Source organism: Chironomus tepperi, unplaced genomic scaffold (assembly GCF_022539635.2).
Source record: "Chironomus tepperi strain 1889 unplaced genomic scaffold, CSIRO-AGI_Ctep_v1 contig_409, whole genome shotgun sequence".
Taxonomy (NCBI): Eukaryota; Metazoa; Arthropoda; class Insecta; order Diptera; family Chironomidae; genus Chironomus; species Chironomus tepperi.
In genome coordinates, this window is record NW_027226531.1 from 251,571 (window position 1) to 277,180 (window position 25,610).

The 25,610-nt window shown below is 36.1% G+C and overlaps 3 protein-coding genes across 4 annotated transcripts in view; all 3 read left to right on the forward strand.

Moving 5' to 3' along the window:
• pug (pug C-1-tetrahydrofolate synthase, cytoplasmic) overlaps positions 1-25,610 on the forward strand; it is a 65,273-nt gene that overhangs the window by 34,009 nt on the left and 5,654 nt on the right. The window contains exons 2-4 of one of the 2 annotated variants that reach the window (XM_070648710.1): positions 21,188-21,250; positions 24,189-24,399; positions 24,461-24,932. In XM_070648710.1, coding sequence (XP_070504811.1) covers positions 21,204-21,250; positions 24,189-24,399; positions 24,461-24,932 — 730 coding nt within the window. In that variant the 5' untranslated portion in view covers positions 21,188-21,203. Of the gene's footprint in view, positions 1-21,071; positions 21,251-24,188; positions 24,400-24,460; positions 24,933-25,610 lie in introns of those variants that run through there. The other variant, XM_070648709.1, reaches the window with a different exon arrangement.
• Positions 589-10,840, forward strand: LOC139096925 (thioester-containing protein 1 allele S1-like). The gene is made up of 8 exons (XM_070648680.1): positions 589-714; positions 1,432-1,618; positions 2,558-3,660; positions 4,394-4,661; positions 5,094-6,073; positions 6,362-7,358; positions 7,419-7,575; positions 7,740-10,840. The coding sequence occupies exons 1-8, from the start codon at positions 656-658 to the stop codon at positions 10,838-10,840; spliced, it is 6,852 nt and encodes a 2,283-aa protein (XP_070504781.1). The 5' UTR covers positions 589-655.
• Positions 14,188-15,639, forward strand: Noa36 (zinc finger protein 330 homolog Noa36). Its single transcript, XM_070648662.1, has 3 exons — positions 14,188-14,406; positions 14,462-14,923; positions 15,115-15,639. The coding sequence occupies exons 1-3, from the start codon at positions 14,307-14,309 to the stop codon at positions 15,471-15,473; spliced, it is 921 nt and encodes a 306-aa protein (XP_070504763.1). The 5' UTR covers positions 14,188-14,306; the 3' UTR covers positions 15,474-15,639.

The window sequence follows — 25,610 nt, forward strand, 5'->3', positions numbered from 1 at the left end:
AAGGCAGCAACTTAATGAGAAGGACTTTTGCCGGGGCGCTGCTGTACTTTTCTACTTTGCTGCTGTGTTTTGACAAATCCTCAAAATGTCCGGTTTTTTCAACCCTCCTGAAGGAAATCTGATGCCAAACATGATGACCAATTCCACATCAAGTCAGCTTCTCGGAAATCGGCTTTTCTATATAAATTCCTAACGACTTTATTCCCTTACAAAGTAATCAATCTTCAATTTTGCAAAAGAGAGAGAGAGGACATGGAGTGAGGGATATTCTCATATATTCAGCATGCGGCTTGATAATCGCACACACATAAAAAACAACGAAGCTTAAATAAATTAAGAGTAAATTTCAGAGAAAAGGACAGTAAATTAATTACAAATTGCTCAATATTTTCAACTTTTTGGTGGGGATGGAACTGCTTCCACATTTTAACTGTCTTACTTTATGACTATTTGAGAGTAACTTGATAGTAAATTCATCTTAATTACTTCAATACATAAAAATTAATTTTTGAAAATAAAAAATCATTTTCAAAGATTCAAAATAATTAAGATTAAAAGCTTGAGAAACAGTTTAGTCTATCAGTGCCTGTTGAGTGAAAAGACAAAATAAATTATAAAATTGTGATTGTTCTTGTGCAAAAAATAAATTGCAAATATGAAGCTTGACTTTATTATTTTATTAATTTTTGCAATATATTGTAATGGAATTCAAGGGTGCGTATTGATATCTTCATATTAATCCCTAAAAGGCAAAGAGACTGCTTTTAGGTCCCTTATTGGTATTTCTGTATAATGAAAGCATCCTTATTGCCGGTTAGGGAATATTTTACGTGGACAATGCTAATCCCGAGTGAATATCCAACATTATTGTCTTTTTAGTAAATACGGTAGACTAATACCGGTTAACTATTATAATCACACCGTTTTCTTTTATTTTAATGATTATTGTGCGAACGGGGGTCTAGTTAGGTCTAGGATACTTCAGAAACTAACCATAAGTCCCGTTCTGGTTCCTAAAATTTTCCGATTTTCCCTATTTTCTGTGGCCTCAAGACCTTCCTTATAGGAGATTTCACAGATTTCTAATTACATGTCTTGCCAATCACATCCTGTTCACTTTACCCGCTTTAAAATGCCAGCGTCCCTAAAGAGCTGATAAACTTTCATGTCACTCCTGCTCTTAAATAAGACTTAATTTTATACCTGCATTTGTAAATACCTCCTTCCGTCTAAAGATCACAACTAGGATCTTCCCCCAAAAACACTAATTCCATGCTCGCCTGTAGTAGTCATATTCTATGGTTCAGAGTCATATCAGAGCTTTCGATTGTTGCGTCTTTTACATGACTAATGTACTAACATGACTTTAATCTTGATCTTGAAATTCTCGACAATTCATTTAATTGCATTTTGTATTTTTTTTTATTGCAGTCAACGCGTTTCAATTATCGGATCGCAATACATACCGGAAAATTCAAATTACAAAGTTCTACTATTGACTAATTCATTGGATAAAAAGTCGTTTGTGAATGTGTCTTTATTAAGTGATGGAGTGGAATCATCAAGTCAGCTTATCAAGGATTTCAAAGATGATTCATACAGTGAAGTTCAATTTGAGGTAATTAATTAATTTTTGAATTTTTTTTGATTTGGATACTGAGGAGACAATAAGCATTGGTGATGTCGTTAGGTATGATTGTTGGTATGGTTATTGTGACTTAGCAAGGGGACCCTGCCTCTCTCATTTAATAAGTCCCTTAATGTTAGGGCAGTGGTGGGCAGCCGTTGATTTTTCGCTGTACACTAGGTGTCTACCGAAACCGCACATGTCACACGGTTCATAGCATTTGCATGACTTTTTGGTGACACATAAGTCTGTCGCAGCACACAGGTTGTCTACCACAGTGTTACAGTGCAAGATATTGTCAAAAATGATTTTAACGAATTGTCAAGTTAGTGTCATGGAACAAAATACATTAATTAGTCATTGTAATTAAACATTGACTATACCAGTGATGGACAATCTTTTTTGTGCTTCGACACACCTCGATATTCGAAAAAGCTTCGCCGCACACAGATAGCCCATCATTAGACTAGATAGGTCAGCTAGTTGTCCATATTGGTGTCCTATTAGATCAGTGGTGTACAACCTTTTAATTTTTGTAACATATCTTGATGGTAAGGCTCGACGGAAACTGCACACTGTATTTGCTTCATGATAGTTTACCGCACTGGTGTGCCACAGGTCAAAGGTTGTCCACTACTGCATATAAAGCTCATATATGAAGTATTTGGTCAGCCATAAAGCTGACACCAAGCCGCAGTTCATAAGTTGTTCATCACTGTATTACATGCTATGAGCATGAAGATAGTCAGCCTTAAGGTTGACACTAATGTGTCGTAGCTCACAGGTTGTCCACCACTGCTTTAGATGCTTATATATGAAATCGTTCGTCAACCTTAAGACCTATCTGCAGGGTCAACCCATACTTTCACCATTTCTTCCTAATTTCAACTGCCAATTTCAATAATATCCCATATTTTTCCCCCATTTCAGGTTCCTCAATACCCATCAAACAACTATGAATTAAACTTCAAAACATCCAACAACGATGCATGCACACAACAGTCAATAAAGCTCATGAAATCACATGTAAATCCAAAAATCTTTGTTCACTTAAGCAAACCGATTTATAAAACTGGAGATGATTTAAAGTTTAGAATTTTTGTGCTTGACAAAATGATGGTTCCGTTGACATCCCACGGACAAATTAGCGTATCCATCCATGACTCGAAGGACAATGTCATCCATAAGATTGACAGAATCAAGACTAAAATTGGAGTTTTTGAAGGATTAATAAAAATTGCTGATGCACCAAATTTAGGCAGATGGAAGCTTGTCATCAACTTATTGGACCGTGAAATTGTGAAATTCTTCAATGTTGAAAAGTCAGTCGACGAAGGACTGGAAGTCCAGCTAGAGATGTCATCAGCTGTGTCATTTAAAGATCGACGTGTATACATGACATTTATAGTCAGCGACAAGCTGAATAAGTTCTTTATTGGACGTGCCAGCATCCATGCAAGTGCCAAGTTTAAAGGATCTGAAAGGATTGAAATTAACCGTCATGTTAAGGATGTTGACATTTTTGGCAACAAAAAAGGAATTGGACTTGATTTTGCTGACGATTTAGGCATAAGATATCCAACTGAAGACATGATGATCAAGTTTGACGTGACATTAACGGATGCAGCAACAAAAAGAACCACAAAAGTGTCAAAAGAGGTTGAAATGAAGTATAAAGTCAGGAATGTCATTCAAGTGATCAGAAAAAAATATTTTAAACCTGGATTTAAGGCACCAACGAAAGTTCGTGTTAAGCTACTTGATGGACGTCTTGATAATGAATTTAGTGAGCTATCAATCACAAATGAGTATCATAACCGGAATCCGAACAGTAATAAAATTCAAAAAATTAAAAAGGAGTTTAGGGTCAATTTGAAAAATGGCGAGACATCAAACATACTTCAAACAAAGCCTGAAACTGAATTAATTGTTGTTAAACTTGAATTTGATGGTGCTGAATTGGTTGAGGAAATTTATCCATTACCAACACATGGTGCTAATGAATATATGCAAGCTACTATTGCTAAGGAAAGGTAAGGCAGTTTAATCAATTCATCTAAGGGTTATCCGTCTCCAGTTCATTCTCTGTCCATCCAAATGAGTTGTGCAATTAATAAACGATCTGTTAGCCAGAATTGGCAAATGGTCTGCGACGATTGGCACCTTCCACCATCAGTAAATCGGCCACCATTAACCCCTGTCACCGGCAGTTGATTGGCCCTTGTTTACTCCGTTCATCGTCAGTTGACTGGCTGTAGTTGACGACTACAACCGAAAAATGACCGGTGCCCCATGACACCTATCAACGAGAGTTGACATGCGAAAGTTGACACTTACTACCGGCAGTTAACCGGTGGGCAGTTGCCCGGTAATCACCTCGCACCGAAATTTAATTAGTCACTGCTGACCTGCTACCGACAGGTGACCAGCCATTTTTTACAGTCGATTGTAGAAGACACAAAATGACAGAAGATAGCCAATTGCCAAATCTGTTCCTATAATAGCAGCATTGCCTGCTGTCGGGGACAACGGCCATTCTAGTCAACGGATGCAATTTCTGCATTGATGCCAACTCTGGCACAACACCATTGAATAGTCTTTCAAAACACATTCGGTGTCCGCTTGGCAATGAGCTTCAAATTACTAATCGCGACTGCTATAGTCAAACGGACGTCACTTGACCTTAGTCGTCAGGATGCGTCGTATAGACAATATTTTAATATGTCCTAATCTAAATTAATAATTATTTTCTTATTTCAATTTAAGCACAAAAATTGGTGACAAAATTTCCATAATAGCAACAACAACCGGCGAAATGGAAACACTTCATGTACTAGTAATGGGGCAGGATGGAATCATCGTAAATAAAGAATATCCCGAAGCAGCTGGAAATGATATTTTCAAATTTACAATAACACTGACACAAGAAATGAAGCCTGAAGCACGTGTTCTTGTATTTTATGTCAAACCTGACAGTGGTGTGATTATTTATGATGAATTGACGATTGCTCTTGGATTTTCTATTGATAATACGGTTAGTATTAAGGTTTTTGTTATCGACAAATTATTGAGACAGGGGTGTAGCCATGGGGAATTTTGGGGGCTCGAGCTCTTGCTCGAGTAGCGTAAGGTTCGAGCAACGCACCGCCTACATGCTCATCTAGTATCTTTAAAGGAAGCAAGCTCTCGAGTGTAAACTCTTGGTCTATTTGGGTGAAATTCTGTTCCTTTATCATGAAAGCATGCTCCTTGCTTGTTAGGTGGAATGCAGGAGCTCCTTGGTCCTTGGCCATTGGAGATACGAGCTAACCCTTCTGAGCATTGAAAACCGTTTATTTTGTAACGTTTTTTTAAAATAATTTTGGCTTCGCCCCTGGTTGAATGACTGTGTCATGGGATCAAATCACCAATTTGTACGATTCAGCCTAATTTAATTCATTAATTAACTGACTTTTTCAATCCATAGATCGACATATACGCAGATCCACTTACAAAACCAAATCAGCAAGCAAAAATCCAATTTAAGACGACTCAAGGATCGAAAGTCTACATATCAGCATACGATTTAAATCCACTGTCACTCAACCGCGACAATGAGATATCCAGAAATGATGTCTACAACGAATTAGCCTTTTATATGAATTTAAGATATCCAAATTCATCTGAATATCATTTTGAAAAGTCAAATGCCTTCATATTAAATCCATTAAATTCTGAAGAGTCATGCGATGCTGAATCGACAAAAGTGTTAAGCTATGACACAAATAATGCTGATACTGCACCCAACAGCAATAATGACATCAAGTACTTCCCAGATAATTGGTTTGATGAGTCATATGAAGCTGTTAGTGACGATTTACAGACAATAAATCATAAAGTGCCGGAAGCGCTGACAACATTCAAATATTTTGGAATATCTGTACATCCAAATAAAGGACTTACAATTGCTAAAGCACATAACACGACGACAGTTAAAAGTGAATTTTCAATTCAGCTTAAAGCACCGACATCAGTTTATAAGGAGGAAATTCTATGGATTAATGTTGCTGTCTTTAACACCTTATTTGAGGCTATAACATCCGATGTATCAGTTACAATTGAAAATGGAGTTTTTGTCGATAAACATCCACGAGTTGAGTATCACATCCAATGTCTAGACTTCAAGGAAACAAATTCAAAATCCAAAAAATTCACACTGAACATTGGAGATGAAAAGTTGTCAGCAACTGAAACAATGTTGATTCAACCGGATGGTAATGGTGACATCAAGCTGACTGTTCAAGCATCAACAGCATCACATAGAGATAAAGTCATCAAGGTTGTTAAGCTTTTAAATAAATCAAATCAAAATGAACAGATATCTGAGGATATTAAAGTTGAGAATGAGGAGGAACTTCCCTATACGAATATTCTGACAGCTGCTGTGGATGGTCTGGATAGATTCTTGTAAGTAGATAGTTGATTGAAGGGTTAAGGGTGTAGCCAGTAGTCAAGTAGTGTCAACTTTAGTCAAGTAGCTTTTGATTTTAGTCAAGTAGCTTAGTCCGTCGTCAAGTAATGCCGATTATAGTCAAGAAAAGTCACAAACTAATTGCAATTAAAGCTCCAAAGCTCCTCACTCTCCCTGTACATTTTCAAAATGCCTGGCTGCATCCCCCTACTCCTCCTGGATACTCCCCGGGATCAATAAGAATTTTTGCCAGATTTTAATCTAAATTTTCCCTTCTTTTGTAGTTCATATCCATTAACTTCAGATGAGGAAAGGCTTTTAAAGTTTTCAGCAGCAATCACATCTCACAAGTATTTACTGTTAGGCAATGCCGATGTCCAAAAATCAATCAATAACTTAATAGCTGGATATCAAGAAGTTTTGTCCATCCTTGATAAGATTTTCCAAGTAAAAGATCCAAATTCCATCACATTGGCAGCCTTAGCAGCAAGAACATTGATCGAAGTTCAGCAGTTCATCAATATTGATCAAAATTTAATTGCAAAATCACTTGACTTTGTCAAAACACAGCAACAAGATTACGGATCATTCAACTATGACTCAAACTTTGACTATCGTGAGGAAATGGACGAAAATCCAAAGGACATCCAAACAGCTGAAATTATTTCTGTATTCCTTAAAACTGAAAACCGACAAGATCATCAAAATGTGATTGGAAAGGCCTTAAAATACTTAAAGGACATCAGCATGACAAGTGACTACCAGAAAGTCACAGCTGCATATGCATTCGCACTTAACAATGACAAGTATGATGCTCAAAATTTACTCAAAGACGACTATTTAACATCAAAAAGTAAACGACAGCAGGCAGTCAACATTGAAGTTGCAGCATACACAATTTTGACTAAAATTCTACTTGATCAAGATCCACAGGATGATGTCAAGTGGCTGATTAAGAAGCTTGATGCTAATAATGGCTTTTATTCACCACACGATGCTGATTTGGCTCTACATGCTTTATATGAGCATGCAAAGTTCAAACACTTAAGGCCAAAAGACAATTCACAATTTGGACAGGTCGGAGGCAATGGATATCCAGCAAATACATCAGACTATTTCACAATTAATGCCAACAGAGTTGAAGTTAGTCACGAAGAGTTTAAACTTGATATTTCTGTGAATGTTAATGATGATCAAAGCGTCAATAATTTATTGGTACTTGAAATGGAACTTCCACGTGGATATAGGTATCTTCGGTATGATCCCAGCGAGAATGTCTTGGTAAGATTTAGGTGATGAAGTTTTGTGGATCTGGAGTAATTTTATAACTTCTTATTTTAGAGCTTCGATACCTTAAATAACGGAAATTTGGTTATATTCAAAATGAACAAGCTCAAAAAGGATCAAATTACCAAAATGTCGATTTATGCATCTAAAGTCTATGAATTTAGTAAACATCAATTTTCAATGATTAAGGTTTATGACTATTATAGATCAAGTAAGTCAATAATACATTTTTTAGGACTGAGAGAGACTGAGAGAGACTTAGAGAGACTGAGAGAGACTGAGACTCGATCTCAAGAACCCTTAGTCAAACCTCAACTCCAGGATACTCCCCTGCCTAACTACAAATTGACTTTAATCAACTTTCTATTTTTTTAGACATCAAGGATACATTCTATTACGTTTACGACAAGAATGAGGAATCATGTGAGAGAATTAGAGTTGAGAAAGAAATTGAAAGAACTGAGCAAATTGAACGTAATGCTGAATATGCTCAAAGTATCACATCGGCAGCACAATCGATTAATGATGGAGCGAACCAAAGTATCCTGCATGCTGAACGAACATCTAAACAGGCAACGAATAAACTTGAATCAGCTAATTCCGCAATTACGTCCGCACATCAAACATTATCATCTGCACTTGAGTCAGCTGAAAAGGCATATAAAATTACTGTTGATGCAGAAGGTCGAAGGGAAATTCCTGTTGAACAAGAACGCCCACCGCGTTTTAGAAGAGATATTTCTGATTTAGAAAGTGAAGCAATAAAAACTCAAAGTGATGCACAGCAAGCAAAGCAGGCAGCTGATGATGCAAAGAAAGAACAATTGCAGGCACAAGTTGAACTGAAGAATTCAATATTAAATCTGAAAGAAGCTCAAGAAATTGTCCTGTATGCAAAAAATTTAGTTTCACGAGCTCTTAGTGATGTTAGGGCTGCAAAGGGTGATTCAATGTCGGTAAAACAAAAGATTTTAGATGCTCAGAATACAGCCAAAAAGGCAGAAGATGAATTGTCAAATTTAAATCAAGAACTAAGCTCAGTAGATCAACAAATCAAGTCAGCTCGAAATAAATATGACCAGACACAAGAAGCCATCGATAATAACCAAAATCAGGTCACAAAAGCATACAAAACAGCACTAAATGTCCTCGAAAAAGCCAAAAAGGCCTTAAAAGGTGATGATGTAAGAAAAGAAGTAGACGATGCAGATGTTCGTGTTCAGGAAGCTCTGACAGAAGCAAATAATGCATTAAGTTTAGCAAATGATGCTTTACAGCATGCCAATCAAGCTAAGGAAGCTATTTTATCGGTCAAAAGCAGCATCAATACAGTCAAAACAAAATGTGAAGCAATAAAGTATAATGCCGAGTCATTATTGCAACAAGCTGATTCAGCATATGACATATCTCAGGACAAATGCGATGTCTATAAGAAAGCGCAAAAAGTTGAGGATGTGATGACTAAATCTGCTCAAGAAGCTCAACATTCATTGAAAACCGCTGAAGAAAAATCAGAAAATGCCACAAAACTTTACAACCGGGCAAATGCTGAAGCTATGGATGCTCAAAAATTGGCGGACGAGGCAAGAGCTAATGAAGCTAAGAATGCTGAATCAAACGCAAATATAGCTGCTGAACTGGTTGAAATGATTAAAGGAAAAGTTGAACAGATGTTGAGTGATTTGACAATAAATGCACATGATGTTAGGACTGAGATTAACAGCATAAGGTTTGATGCCATCAAAGATATTTTATATTTAGAAAAAAAGCAATTCGCATACAAGGATTTGAATTCCATATCGTCAGTCAGACAAAAAGCTGAAATAAATCAATTGAATAATTTGAATAATATAGTTCGAAGGGCTGAAGATTTGACAATAAATGCAAAACGTATGATGAATATCACGGAATTATATTTGAAAGAAGCTATGGACGCTGCTAGAAAAGCCAACGAATCAACCGACGCAATTGAAACAACAAATGAATCAACAAAAGTTACCAATTCATTAAATAATATCATAATGCTGGCTAAAAATCTCGAAAGAATTGAATCAAACCTCAACAACCATTTTAAAGCCATCAGTGAAAAGAAAGACATTGCTATATCAATGAGTGAAAGTGCTAAAATGGCTAAAACCATATGGAACAATGCAGATACAATTAAACGAAATTGCAATACAGCACAGACGAGCATAACCGAAGCAAACCAAGTTTTACAAAATGCTATCAATAAAGTTCGCGATTCAACAGTTAGCCAACTTAAGGACGATTTAGGAAGCATGCTAAATAAAGTGGATTTCAATTCAAGAATCGAAAAAATTGAAGCAGACCTAAAGACAATAAATCCTTATGAATTAGCTGAAAAGGCAAGAAACTCATCAACTATCGTGATGGCAAACGCAACGCAGGAACAAATCATATTGCAGTATAATAATGTTAACAATTTGATGGCTGAATCAGTCAACATAACAAATGATGCTCAGATGGCTCATGACATTGCAATTCATGCTCTTAGAGCTGTACAGTATGCAATCCAAGCTAAAAATAATGTCGATGAAGTTGCAACAATATCAAATTCAGTCAACTACTTTCAATCTGGTATTGACAGCGTTATTAATCTTGTTTTAGATGGTCTAAAAGGACTAAACTTCAACCATGACTCGAACAATGATCTAGTTTCATTATATCATCAGTTTATGTCCACAATTGAAGCATCAAAGAGTGATGAAAAGTTATCAAGTTTGGCTATAACATGGCTATATACACAGTCTGTAGCAAATAATGCTTTACAATTTGCAAGAAGTACAATCAATGCAGACTCTCTGGAAAATGCATTAGAATCAGCAAATCAAGCAGAAAAGAGCCGCAATGACACAGCAAAATGCAGAAGTGATGCAATAAAAATAGCTCAAATTGCTAAACTAACTGAAGATACAAGTAAGGAAGTCATAAAAGCAGCCAATTCCTTTATGGCGGCATCTAATGATGCTATCAGTGCAGAAAATACATTAAAGGATATTCATGCATTAGCTGAACCATATGCGTCACTTCATAACGCAAGGTATGTAAATTTGATTGATCAATTGACAAACTTAATACAGGAAGTAAAGAGTGCAACAGAAGAAACTCAGGAAGCAGCTAAAAATGCACTAAACAAGTTAAGAGATGCTGAAAATCACAGGAAATCTCTAGAGCGCTTGTATGACTATGAGAATATAGAACAAGTTATGTACTTAGTTGAACAAGCCAAAAAATCCGCAGACGAGGCAGAAAAAGAAGCAAAATCAGCTAAAAATGCTAGACAACGTGTAGACAGTGCAGTATTAGAAGCACAAGAAGCAGCAAATAAAATACAAAAAGCTGTCAAAGCTGAGAAAGCTGCGGAAGCCGAAAAAGCAGAATCTACAACACTTCCCAACCAAACCAATTGCCAAACGGCAAAATCATTGAACGCGTGGATAGTCTACGATTATTAGGACTCATTATTGATGATTCGCTTACATTTAAAGAACATATTAATAAGATAAAAGATCAAGTTATCGCCTTCGCATTCACAGTCAGAAGAATAAGACATTTCCTCTCTAATACTACAGCGCTAGCATTATACTATGCCCACGTACAATCGCGCATAATATACATGAACACTATTTGGTCAGCCGCCGCAAATTATATCATTGTCCCACTAGAAGTGGCGCAGAGAAAGTCTCTAAGAATATTATTAAATAAAAGCTGGTTCTGCAGCAAATCTGACCTTTACAGCATCAAAATCCTTCCCGTCACCACTTTATGTCAAGTTTGTATATGTATCCAAGCATTCAAATTATCACGGAATATGTTAGTAAATAATGTCGTACTTCTAACGGCTGACCAAAGACATGCACATCGCACCAGATCAAGAGAAAATTATGTAATTCCGTCATCTCGTACACAATTAGGCAGTCAAACCTTTTTTATAAGAGGCCTATCGTTATACAATTCACTTAATCAGACAATAAAAAACACATTCTCCTTAAATTTATTCAAATCCCGAGTTAAAGAATACTTCTTTGAAAATTACTGTGATGATAATAAGTAGTAATAATAAAAAAAAGAATAATAATTATCAAAACAACACTATGATGTACATAAATGTAAGAATTCTGTAAAACAACCTAACGGTTATACACAAATAAATAAAATATAAAAAAAAACCACAGATGACCAAATAGATCCTGAAGCCACATTTGATCAGAAACAGTCAACAGTAACGGAATCTACGTCGACAGACCCAAAAGAAGACGCAAGTGAAGTCACTGAACAAGTTAGTCCAACTAAACGTGATGAGGATGTCACTCAAGTCACAGACACATATCAATCTACAACACAAACTGAAGAGACGTCTAATTCTATCCAAGGATACAAGGAACATGAACACGGAACACAAGCAAGCAGGGCACGAGAAGGCAGAACTCAAGTAGGCAAGACACAAGTAGGCGGGACGCAAGGAATAGAGTCACAAAGAGACGGAACACATGCAGGCAGGACACATGTAGACAGGACACATGAACACGGGACACAATCAGGCCATATGCCAGCATACAGTCCACAAAGGGCCAACACACCAGCACAAAACCCACAAGTAGGCGGGACACAAGCAGGAGGAACACAAGGATACCAGCCACAAATAAGCAGTGGACAAGGAAAACTAGTACCCTGGATAAAAGGAGTCTGGGAAAAAAGAGACGAGCGCTGGGTATATAATAGAAATCCTACTTGGAATTAACGACCAGATTTAAAATCGAAAAATATGAATTTATTAAATCATAAATCAGCTTGCCTGCAGCTTTTGAATATAGCTTATAGTTCATCTAAGGCTGCAGGCATTAAGTTTTTGTCATTTTTTAACCTTAATTGGAAATTTAAATCCAGACTTAAAATATTTTTTTCTAATGACTTGAATTGTTTGTCTGCCTTTATGCTTCATTTTTACGTCTTTAATTACTGTTGTGACTTTCTGTCCATCCACAATGTCGACGGAAAAGGTCAAAATCATGTCAGCTGTTGGAAAATTCAGTCCTTAATCTTGTTGGAAGTCCAGCGCGATGACTGACTTGATGTCTGTTAAATATTGACTTTTTACATGCTTGCTGACTTCCACACGTGATGAATTTACGAATTTTGCCTGCATTGCTATGGCTGCATATCGTCCATTGAACTCTTTTGTGAGAATATTTAAGTAAATTCGGCGATCTTCAAAGGCGACGCCGGATGGAACTTGGACATAAACTTCGGTATCGTCTTTATCTAAAGTCTGAATTTCGAATGATTTTGTGATCTTTGATGACCATTTCTCACTTGTTCCACAACCTTGTTTACAAAAATCACTATTATATGCTTCCTCGATGTCAAAACCAACTCCGAAATTTAAAAACTCGTTCCTATCGAGTTACTTCAGCGCATTTTTGTCCCAGCGATCAGTATCTGATTAATAAGTCACTTCCAGACCCACAAAAAAAAAGATCCAGTAGGATCCAGGTCACTTCCAAACCCACAAAGGAAGATCCAGTAGGATCCAGGTCACTTCCCGATCCAAAAAACAAGATCCAGTAGGATCCAAGTCACTTCCATATAATTTAACGGATTTTAATAATTCAAACCACATAACGGTTATGATGAATTTAAATTTTGTTCAGTAAACACTGTTAAAAATTCGAAGAACATTGAAAAACACTGTAAAACAATGAAAAAACGTGTTTTTAGCGCATTTTTGAAATTTTTTTTCAAAAAGGTAGCTTAATAAGACACTTTGTTCGGTCGTTCGGCTGACGTTAAAAACTTTTTATCTAGACATCGTAGAGAGCTCGGAATGGTTTTAAAAGATCAGTTCCATAAAGTTATTGCGGCGCCGGGCATTTAAAAGTTTCAAATCATCGCATAAATACTATAATTAACAAATTTTCATTTTCATATACAACAACAACAAAAACATCAACACGTTTTTTCATTGTTTTACAGTGTTCTTCAATGTTTTTCGATGTTTTTACAGTGTTTACTGAACAATGTTTGATTTTTTTTGACCGTTATGAGGTTTAAATTATTAAAATCCGTTATATGATGAAATGCTTAAATTTCTATTATGGTAACTTGGAATTAACTGGATCTGGTTTTGTTGGTCTGGAAGTGACTTGGATCCTACTGGATCTCGTTTTTGTGGGCCTGGAAGTTATAAGGATCTTACTGGATCTTGTTTTGTGAATCTGGATCCTACTGGTTCTTGTTTTTGTGGGTTTGGAAGTGATCTGGATCTTACTGAATCTTAATTTTGTGAGTCTGGAAGTTGTATGGATCCTGTTGGATCTATTTCTTTGGTAGGAAAATTGATTCCTATTAATATCTATTAATCAATTACTGATCGCTGGGACAAAAATGCGCTTAAGTCCCTCGATCAATAACACGAGGACTTTTGTAATTTTTTTTATTATGAAAATGAAAAATTGTTAATTATAGCATTTATGCAATAACTTTATGGAACTGATCTTTTAAAACCATTCCAAACTCTTTACAATGTCTAGATAAAAAGTTTTTAACGTCAGCCGACCGAACGAACGAACATTGTGTCTTATTAAGCTACTTTTTTGAAAAAAAATTCAAAAATGCGCTAAAAATACAAAAAGACTAGATTACTTACTAACTTACTTTAAAATTTTGAATATCCAATTTCAATATTTTCCAAATAAACTTAAAATTCAACAATTTTAAAATTCTCATAAGAATCCACAAAAATTATCCGTTACACCAAAATTTCAAATTTTTCGCATCACTTTCTTCGCATCACCAAAAACTTTCCCACAATTATCATAGTAAACTTGTATTCCACACACATAACTTTCTTTTATTTTGATTCCGAATTTCTTCATTTATTAACTAATTTTAATGAGAAGTTAAGCTCAATCAGAATCAAGAATGCCAAAGAAGAAGACTGGACAACGTAAGAAGGCTGAAAAGCAGAAGCTGAGACAGAAGGAGATCCGTAATCAGGAGAAAAATATTGCTGAATATCCATGTAAGATCCAGAATTGCCAATTTATTCAATTTACTCAATTTTTCCCTAATTTTAGGCAATGCCAACATGGAATGTGACAAATGTGAACGAAAGCAAAAGTCGCGTGCATTTTGCTACTTCTGTCAATCAGTCCAGCGACTACCAATATGCGCACAATGTGGCAAAGTCAAGTGCATGATGAAGTCCGGCGATTGTGTCGTTAAGCATACAGTCTTCTCAACCGGTCTCGGTATGGTCGGTGCTGTTTGTGATTTTTGTGAAGCCTTCGTTTGTCATGGACGAAAGTGTCTAACAACTCATGCCTGCAGCTGTCCATTACGTGATGCTGTGTGTATTGAATGTGATCGTGATGTTTACAGTCATGGCGGTCGTATCTACTTGTGTTCATTTTGTAGTGCATTCTTATGTGAGGATGATCAGTTTGAGCATCAAGCTAGCTGTCAAGTGTTGGAATCGGAGAATTACAAGTGTCAGAGCTGCAATCGTCTTGGACAGTATTCGTGTCTGAAGTGTAAAAGTGAGTTGATATTGGGTTTTTGGGGATTCTTACTTGGTGCGGTCATTTGATCCTACCCTGGTCCGGTCATTTGATCCTACCCTGGTGCGGTCAATTGATCCTTCCCTGGTGCGGTCAATTCCCCTTTTCTCGCTATGTCCCTCCTTACAGCATTTTACTAACCCAAAATTCCTTTATTTATTTCATTCCAGTCTGTTACTGTGAGGATCATGTCAAGCGCAAGGGCTTCAAATACGAAAAGAACAAGCCAATTCCATGTCCAAAATGTAATTATGATACGTCACAGACAAAAGATCTTTCAATGTCGACAAGAACACTCAAGTATGGACGACAACAGCAAGCGAATGATGATGATGATGATTATGATGGCGGTGACTATGATTATGGTGCTGGTGCTTCTAGTTATGGAAATTATGATTATGGTGATGATGATGATGATGAGAGTGATGAGTCAGATGATGATGATGAGGATGACGATGAGGATACAGAGGATGATGATGATGAGGAAGAGGAAGATGAAAAAGGTGCTGGAAGTTCGAGCAAGAAGTAGACTTTTTTTTACTCAGGAAATAGATGATCAAATCATTAATATCATTGATACATTTTTGCCATGAATTTCCGTGAGCATTAACAAGCTCGAAGCTTCAACGTCCAATCTCGATTGAATTGAATGTTTGTTTTGTTTAGTTAATCAATAAAGACAAATGGAAGTGAAATTTTTTTTGGGGGATTTTATTGATTTTTTTGGAATTTCAGGTGTATTTTTCAGTGCTGAAGAGGCTTGGTTGATTTTAGAGAGTCTCAGTCGATCCTAGACCAGTAATAATAAATATTTATTGACATTTCAGAAAAGATATAAGATATCATGTACATAGTTTTAATATTAGCCCTGGTCAGGCTTTAAATTAAATTTTAAGTGAGGAGTTGAGAACAACATGAGTTTATTTTGGGTATTTAGTGGGATATGGCCAAAAAAGTTGTAAAAAAAAGCCGTTAAAGGAAATTTATATATAAAAAGATTGAGAAAAAAATAAAATAAAAAATAAAAATATAATAAAAAGTAGGAAAATATAAATGAAGCTAATTATGTAGTGATTTTGGGAGTCTATGTTTCGCTCTGAAAGTTAAGGAGTTCACGTCATAATTGCCTAGACTAGAAATTAGTTCGTTGGAATGGTTTTGGATGTTAGAGTAAAACTTTCGAGTTAATTTGTCGATGAAGTCAGAGACTAATGGAACTTTAGCAGAATCGTGGAGGTATTCAATTGATTTAAAATCATCCCATTTAACGTCTAAAATCATTCGGAGAACTTTGTTTTGAAACAGCTGTAGTTTTTGGATGTGACTTTTGGCAGCATTAGCAAATATAGGACAAGCATATGTTAACGTAGGGCGTATGTACGATTTATAGATTCTCAATTTGGAGTCAATTGTGACAGGAGAATTTCTCTTAAGTAAGCTATAGAAGGTCGAGTAGCACAAAGCATTCGCTTTCTGTAAGGAGGATTCTATATGGTCCTTAAATAATAGTTTGGTATCAAGAGTCAAACCAAGATATTTAACTGACTTTTCCATTCGAACGTCAAATTACCAAAGTTAATTTTATCATCGTGCATTTTCTTGATCATTTTGGTGGATTTGGTGAAAATTGCAAATTCAGTTTTAGAATCGTTCAGAAAGATCTTCCAATCCTCAAAATACTTTTGATATAAGCTAAGAGACTTGGTCAAAGAGTTTTTAATGGACTTCAAATTCTTCCAAGAGGCTTCAACAGTTAAAGCTGTATCATCAGCATACAACATCAGGTCTCCATTTTTAGGTAACGGAATATCGTTTATGAAGATACTGAACAAGTGAGGAGCAATTAAGGAACCCTGAGGTACACCCGAGAAAACATCGAAAATGGACGAACAAGCAGAATTGAAATATACAAATGCCTTACGGTCTTTGAGAAACGATTGTAATAATTTGATTAAATACATAGGGTACTTATTTAGCATTAATTTATATAATAAACCATCATGCCAAACAGCATCGAACGCCTTACGAAGATCTAGTAACACGATTCCTGTGCTTTTATTACGATTGAAAGCGAATGAGGTCTTTTCAGTAATACGCAAGATTTGTTGAGTTGTTGAGTGTCTGGAGCGGAAGCCACATTGCTGGTTAATTATGATGTGATTAGAGTCCTCGAAATCGATTAATCTATTTAGAATTATTTTTTCCAGACATTTACCCAAACATGAGAGAAGTGAAATTGGTCTAAATTGATTTGGATCGTCTCTAGGTGAACTTTTCTTAGGGATAGGGATAATTTTGGCGAGTTTCCATTTTTTAGGGAAATAAGAGTTCTTAAGACAAGCATTAAACAGCTTTCTTAATAATTCAACAAACAGCTTGGATTTTTTAAGGCACGATAAAGCACCATTAGGGATTTCGTCAGGTCCACAGGCTTTTTTGGTTTTAAAACGCTGAGAGCATTTTCAATTTCAATAAGTGAGATTTCTTCAAACGTAGGATTGGCTGATGCGAGAGAATCAATGGATTTTTTAACTAATGGCTCAAATTTGGAGGAACATGACTGAGTTACAGCATACGAGCTTTGAAAAGACCTTGCAAATGCTTCAGACTTGTCCTGATCGGAATAGAATACACAACCATTGACTTTCAGAGGAGGAACAACATGACGTTTCCTTTTAAAGGATTTAGCAAAATCATATAAGGAATTATCGTCGAATTTTAACGATGATAATTTGCTTTCAAAGGCTGCTGACTTTTCCTTCATGATTTGTTGTCTGATCAATCGATTTAATTGATTGACACAGGATTTAAAGGCATTATCGCACGTGCGTTTGTAAATGTTTCTAAAGTGATTCCTATATTTAACTAGGTTACTTACTTCCTCGGAGAAACGGTAACGACAACAATTAGTAATCAATTTAGGAGTTGAGCTCGTTAGAGAGTCTTTAATAATTACAGACAGTAAGTTAACAAAGTTTTCGATTGCATCGGATGAACTTAAATCATAGGACAGTAAAACATGGGATTTAGCTTCTACTAATTGACGGAATTTTTCCAGTTGGATTTTCGATAATTTAAATGAGATAAGTAATCCTCAATTGGAATATTGACTGAGAAAAGTAAAGGCAAGTGGTCAGAGGACAAATCATTGAGAACGTCAATTCTACTTATCGCACTGAAATCCTTCGAAACGACAAAATCCAGAAAAGCTGGATCACCTTTATATGGGATGTGTGTTGGATCATCTGAACAGTGAATAGAAAATCTAAAATGCTCGAGTAAATTGAGTAAATCAAGACCTTTTCGATCATTTTTAGTATTGTTCCAGGCGACATGCTTGCAGTTGTAATCCCCTGCAACGACATGAGGGCCTGGTTTGGAGAGGACTTGTTCAAAAAAAGACCTTGATTGAGAGCGAGAGGCGGAAGGGGAGCAGTAAATGCTAGGGACCTTAACAATTTGGTTGTCAAAGTAGATGGAGATTGTTGTGGCTTCAGCGTAACTTAGTTGGACTTTTTCCAGACCGAAATGGGGAATTGATGATTTTATAAAAATTGCAGAACCGCCACGAGTTCTATCAGTTCTATAACAAGTGAAATTCGGAATATTAAATTTATCAAATTCAGACAGCCACGATTCACTGATGAATATTAAGTTGATGGATAAACGATCAACTAAATTAGTAAGTTCTGTGAACTTATTTCTTAATGAATGTGGATTCCAACATAAAGCATTAATCACCATTTTGAGATATCATGCTTGGGAAAGAATATTTCATGAGAATAGATAAACGAGATTCATGATCAGCATGAACACTGAGTTCATTGACTAAATTCACGAAAAGATTGATAGTTTCATCAATGCATGGCAGAGAACGTAATTTATTCTGAGCAGCCGAAAGTTTATGTATTGAGTCAACTGAATTGTTGCCTTTTGAGACTTTCGATTCCTTAACTTTATGAGCAAAACTTACTTGAGAAGAGCTATTCTGACCAGGAGCTGATATTAACGGAGATAACGATGGAAAATTATCATTTGAATTTATGATGACTGGAAGTTGCTGAGGTTGAGACACCGGCTTCCTTATACGAGACGAAATTTTCTCCAGATGCTTCTTGTAGACTTCACAGCCACGGTGATTGGCACTGTGATTGCCACCACAATTTACACATTGAGCGTCACCATCTCTTGTTGTTCTCGGGCATTCATCCTTTGGATGAATGTTAATGCACTTGACACAACGGGAAGGTAAGCCACAGTTAATGGATGAATGACCGAATTTTTGACAGTTGTAGCATTGTGTGACTTTGTTACCAGCTTTCTTCAAGTTTTCCCATTTAACGGAAATTCCATCAATTAAGCTACTGTTGTGATTCAGGATGTTAATGTTGGTTGCTGATTTGAATTGCACCAAATAAATGACGTATTCTTCTTTGCGGATCAGATCGGATACTTTGAAAGCATCAATTCCAGAATTCACAAGTAGATCGAGTAATTCTAAACATGAGGTATGATAGAAACCCTTCAGAACAAAACATCGTGGTTTTTCAGCTGGATCTGTAAAAGTGTGATAACCAATACATTGCGACTGGAGCTTAACGATAAGACGTTTTTTATCATTGATATTGAAGCAGGACACCTGCACAGAGTTTGGACTTCTTATCTTGCAGATAGGACGCAGAGCAAGTTGCGAAGCTTCAATGACATTCTTAACAACCTGGATGTTAGTATTAACGAATATTGGCTTTACAAGCTTGCCATCTTGAGGATTTTGACTATCTGCAGCTGATGAAGAACAAGCAGACGAGTTAATTAAATTACTTAACTTCACAGGCTGAACTGGATCATGAAGATCCGTATTTTGCTTTGATTTTTTTAAGGTTGAGATCGACGGAGGTGGTCCTGGCGATTTGGATTTTTTGCGTTTCGGCTTAGTAGTTGCCATTCCTTAATGCTATAAGCAAGGGCACGCTCGGAAACACTATTCAACGGAATTGCTTTTGAGAATTGTAGTTAATTAACACCAACAAAAAAACAATTTATATAAGTGAAAAAATTTTTATTGTTACTTTTGAAGGGGGTGATGAACTTTTTTCAGTCGATTCTAGAGAGTCTCAGACGATCCTAGAGAGTCTCAGTCGATCCTAGAGAGTCTCAGTCGATCCTAGAGAGTCTCAGTCGGTCCTAGAGAGTCTCAGTCGATCCTAGAGAGTCTCAGTCGATCCTAGAGAGTCTCAGTCGATCCTAGAGAGTCTCAGTCGATCCTAGAGAGTCTCAGTCGATCCTGGAGAGTCTCATTCGATCCTAGAGAGTCTCATTCGATCCTAGAGAGTCTCATTCGATCCTAGAGAGTCTCATTCGATCCTAGAGAGTCTCATTCGATCCTAGAGAGTCTCATTCGATCCTAGAGAGTCTCAATTGACTGTCTTACCTTTAGATACACAACTGTCCATCCCTTTCCAATACATCTATTTCAGCTTCATTTCCCGGCCAGATTTTGCCAACGAAATGCTCAATTAATTCCAAATTACATTCAATATAAATAAACATTAATATTATGCTTTGTGGAATTTGTCACAGCTGGTTGACTAAGCATCACATCTTGTTAGTAGCCAAAAGACACAGAAAGTCAAACGAATCAAATAAATTGTCAATGACAGCATTGCGGGAAAAATTTGTAAATAAATATTTTCTCAAGTCACTGTCAATGTTAACATGCAACATTGATGCTTTATAGTAAAGGAATTGTGATGAGTGTGACACATGTGACATGTGGCATGTGACATGTCACACGCAACATTCTCTCTAGAAATTGTCATTCAATGTTCCTCACGTGTTTGTCTAAAAACCAGTAAATTTACGCAATTCACAACTACCAAAATAAAGTTGTGCCTTAAAAACTATCTTGTTATCAACAAATCGTTAAATAAAATGTTGTTTATGACGCAATTATTCTCATAAATGTTTCAAAAATTCTCAAATCTCTGAGATTTTTTTTTTAAGTTTCTCAATTTTTTTTTATTAAATTCGCACTTAATTCCAGTCTGTCAGTTTCTCCCCTTTTTAAACATTCTTTTTTTACTTCTGTATTAAACTTGAAATTTTGTGTTTTTTTGTGCTGGTAGTTTAGTCTCGTTTGAGCAACCGGTGCGGATAGGAGTGGATATTTTGTGATTAAGGACGTTGACTTGAGGGTTCAATTTTTTTTTTGTCTGAAATTTTTAATTCTTTATAAATTGTGAAAAAAAGTGATTTAAAAATGCCAGAAGAAGAAGGAAAAGTTTTGTCAGGAAATGAGGTTTCCAAGTATGTTGAATGAAGAATTGAATTTTAGACTAAATTATTGTTAAGATAAATTGATATTAGTGAGATTAAATTAAGAATTTTGAGAATATTCTCATATTGATATGAGTAATTTGGTCAAATATTCTAATTGAATAAACTTGACATTTTCTAATTTGTTTTTGTGCAAAACTTGACTTTTTGGTATTTTTGTTTTTGTCAATTCTGCAAAATATTGTGATAATTTAATACAAAACTCATTTAGGACATTTGACACTCAATTACGATTTAATTTGACTCAAGTCAGATATAGGATCTTGTTATAATTTTTTTTTTTTTGGATTTATTTGATTAGCTTTACTTGTCAGAGCTTAATCTTATTCGGGCCTTAGTCTGTTAAAAAAATAACAAATCAGACTTTAGCCAACCAGATCATATCTAAATTTTAATTAAATCTAAACCAGACCCTAACAGAACCTTTTAAAACTCAAACCAAATTCCAACACAAATCAAATTCTAAGCAGATAATAATTAATCCTTAACCAGTCCCGAATCAAGCCATAGTCAGACCATAAACGGAGCCTAAGCACACCTTAGTCAAGCTCAGATTGACTACTTTACTGTTTCGCAATATGTTTATTAGGGGCGTATCCGGAGTAGGAGGTCTTTGGAGTCACGGACAACCTGAGAAATCCCTTACATATGCCTAAAGTCATTAAATTTGTCTAACTTCCCAAAATATTACATTTTTCCACAAATGATCCATTTATTTTTGAATTTGTCCAAAACTACAGGTTTGCAGCCTTTATTGGGCTGGAAGCTTGGACAAACTATAAGACTCACTCAAAAACTGCGCATCTAAAAGGCCTACAATTCTTGCCCGATCCCTACTTATTTTGATCATTTTTGCACAGCTCTTAATTCCTTTCGATCATAACAACAATATTTCATTTATATAAACAATAAAGCCGTATCACAATCGCAAGTCATTATCAGAAAGAAATGAACAAGAACCCCAAACATGCAAGTACATACCCAACGATAAGATAATAAAAAGTGTATTTTTGGAAGTCTTAATTGCTTTAATTAAACACACACGATTATAAATTTGACTTTAACAATGATCTTGACTTTGAAGGGAAGTGAAATGAATTGGATTATTGTTGTGAGAGTTGGAATATGCAAGACAGTGGTGGCCAACCTTTTATTTTTCGCAGTGTATCTTGTTGGTAAGCCTTGCCCGAGATTACACTCGACATACAGTTCTTGGCAATTTCTTACAATCTTTGCGGAAAACTAGTGTATGCATGATACAAAGGTTGCCCACCACTGAATTATTACATTAAGTAAGTCTTCATTTTGAACTGTAGATATTAAGATGAGTCTGCCTACATTTGTCTTCTAATGATTTGAAATCAGAGATGACTTGTAGGACTGTAATTGTAGATTTCTATGGGAATGAATTGCTGTATTCAGAAGTTAAGTGAGGCATGTCTGAACATAAAATGGAAAAGTGTCAAGTTACCGATGCACTGATCAATCATGAATTGCAATTCTACTGTCTAATTTAAAGTGTTTTAGGGGTTTCTTGTTAAGATTGTCTTAAGGTCAATTCAGAAAGGTTCTAAAAAATTGTCTTATTAATTGGGGGTCATTCACTTGTTATGTAACGTGAAGAATTGACTTTTTCATCCCTTACGTACATAAATGTCAATAGAAAATGTCTTTAATATTGTGAAAGGCTTTCCTAACATACTAACATATGCTCAATCATCCTACGGTTCTAATTAGCTTACTCTCAAGGTGCTCATTTTGCCTGTATGTTTGGACCCTAAAGTCGAATTAACTCTTCCAACCCAATTACATAGTTGACGTCAAGCTCAGATATACCTGAACTTCTAGGACTAATTATTTTCTAAAATTATGATTCAATTGTGAATCAAGTCAGAATCACAGCAAATTAAACTACAGATAAGAAAAATGATTATTCAAAAAAACAACGAAGATCGTCACTTGTGGTCTCCGACTCATCAACAATCATTGCTGATAATTATTCACGTTTTATTTTGTTCATAAAAAAATACACAGTCATAGCGAAGGCATAGATAATGGATTGTTATTAATTGTTGGAATTATTTTTATTTTGAATCCTCTCAATTTTGATAAGAGTGACTAACCCACTTTCCGTCACTGAGTCTCTCATATTGTTCAGTGATCATCGCATCACATGTATTATGATTTGGATTAGTTTGAGAGTCAAAATTGATTATAAATTTAGTGTTATTTAATATTAAGATGCGACTGCAAGTGAAATTGATGAATATTAGGAAGTTTTCGAATATAATAAATGCTGAGGCTTGTGAAAGGTTTGGTATTTGGGTTTGATGAGGTCTAAAGCATCGTTAATTAAGGACTTGAGAGTTATGCTGCTCAGGACATAGCTAGGATCAAACCTGAACAACACAGAACCGGTAATCGATTAAAAATCAGTCTTTAGACCGGAATTACTGTGATTTGGTGCTTTATTCGGTTTGATTCCGGTATCATACCAGAGTCACATCGGTCTGGTGATGGATTTTGGATCAATTAGCCGATCTGTGCTGTTTAGGAGATGCTATCATATAAATTGTGATTTGACCAACTTCTTTTCAATCAAAATCTGTCAAAAAATTTCAATTTCAACGATTTATGGGACAGTATCTGATCAAATGGACATATCTGCGTAACCCAGTGGTGAACAGCCTGTATGATTAAATGTTGTTGACCACTAGGTTACGCGGATACGTCCATTTGATTAGATACTGTCCCAAAATCGTTATAAATGTGATTTTTTGACAGATTTTGGTTAAAAGCAGTTTACAACTTTTAATCCTACAGCTTGCCCACTACCCTATCCCCAACCCTTCCTCTCATCCCCAAAATCTCACCTCAAAACTAACAATTCCCAATCATTTTTTCACAGAGAAATCCGCGAGTCCCTTAAGCGTCGCGTTGCTGATCTTCACAAGAAACTGCCAAACTTCCGTCCAGGTCTCGCTATTGTTCAAGTTGGCGGTCGTGAAGACTCAAATGTCTACATTCGTATGAAGATGAAGGCAGCAACAGAAATTGGAATATCAGCTGAACACATCCAATTTCCAAAGACAATTACCGAGACGGAATTGCTTGCTAAGGTACGGAAAAAGGCTTAAAAAATTGTAATAAAATTCTAACCTCAAAAATTCCTTCCAACAGATCGAGCATCTCAACATGGACTCCAAATATCACGGAATTATCGTCCAAATGCCACTCGATTCCGTCAACAAAATCGACTCTCATCTCATCACCGACTCAGTCTCACCTGACAAAGATGTCGACGGTCTCAATACAATCAACGAAGGAAAAATCGCAGTCGGTGACTTGTCAGGCTTCCTACCATGCACACCAAATGGCGTTGTCGAGTTGATCAAGAAGACAGGCACACAAATTGCTGGAAAGGAAGTTGTCGTCCTCGGACGATCAAGAATTGTCGGAACTCCAGCAGCTGAGCTTCTCAAGTGGAATAATGGAACTGTGACAGTTTGTCATTCAAAGACTCAAAACTTGAAGGACATTACGGCACGTGCTGACATTTTGGTTGTTGCTATTGGACAGCCGGAGATGGTTAAGGGCGATTGGGTCAAGAAAGGAGCTGTTGTCATTGATTGTGGAATTAATGCTGTACCTGGTGAGTTAAGAGTTAATATTTGGGGTTATTAGGTATAAGAAGGGTATGGGTTGGGTGATTGATATGGAATTTGGTGCCTGGTCGGGGTAGCTATGGTATAGTGTCGGATGCAGCATCCAGTCAGGGTCACGTCGACCTGGAGTTGGATTTTTGATTCATTTAGCTGATTTTAGGTGTTTAAGCTAGTTATAAGGTTGGATGGCGTGCAATTGTGATCATTGAGCATGATATTGACATCACCTTTGGGTACCGTCTGTCAATTGTCAATTCCGAATCTAAAATTGCCTCAATCGCGTGCCTTAATTACAATTCCTATCAAATTTGAAGCTCAATCTTCAATTTTATTCCATTTAAAGCCTCAATCTTTAAAAATTCCGACCTTACCCTCAAAAATCATCAACAATTCAACTTCCTGACACTTGTCGCATTCCCTCATCAACACCATAACCCCATGCAATCCACAAATCAATCATCGCAAAATATTTCTTAACACCAACTGTAAATTACATCCTAAAAATAATTGCAATAACATTGATTATCTGCCAGGAATAAAATTTTTAGTTTCTTTTGAGATATTTTTTCGCAAGGTCATTGATTTTGACGGTTATGGGACACGTGTGAGGTTCTTATTGAACAGACATTGTGTGAAATATTTCTTTACATATTTTTTGTAAAAAA

Excerpts from the sequence above, each read along its gene's own strand:
- LOC139096925 (XM_070648680.1), top strand. The coding sequence starts at position 656 with ATGAAGCTTGACTTTATTATTTTATTAATTTTTGCAATATATTGTAAT. Across the intron at positions 1,619-2,557 it reads ACAGTGAAGTTCAATTTGAG|GTTCCTCAATACCCATCAAA; the intron begins GTAATTAATTAA and ends CCCCCATTTCAG. Across the intron at positions 7,576-7,739 it reads TTATGACTATTATAGATCAA|ACATCAAGGATACATTCTAT; the intron begins GTAAGTCAATAA and ends CTATTTTTTTAG.
- Noa36 (XM_070648662.1), top strand. The coding sequence starts at position 14,307 with ATGCCAAAGAAGAAGACTGGACAACGTAAGAAGGCTGAAAAGCAGAAG. Across the intron at positions 14,407-14,461 it reads AAATATTGCTGAATATCCAT|GCAATGCCAACATGGAATGT; the intron begins GTAAGATCCAGA and ends CCCTAATTTTAG. Across the intron at positions 14,924-15,114 it reads TTCGTGTCTGAAGTGTAAAA|TCTGTTACTGTGAGGATCAT; the intron begins GTGAGTTGATAT and ends ATTTCATTCCAG.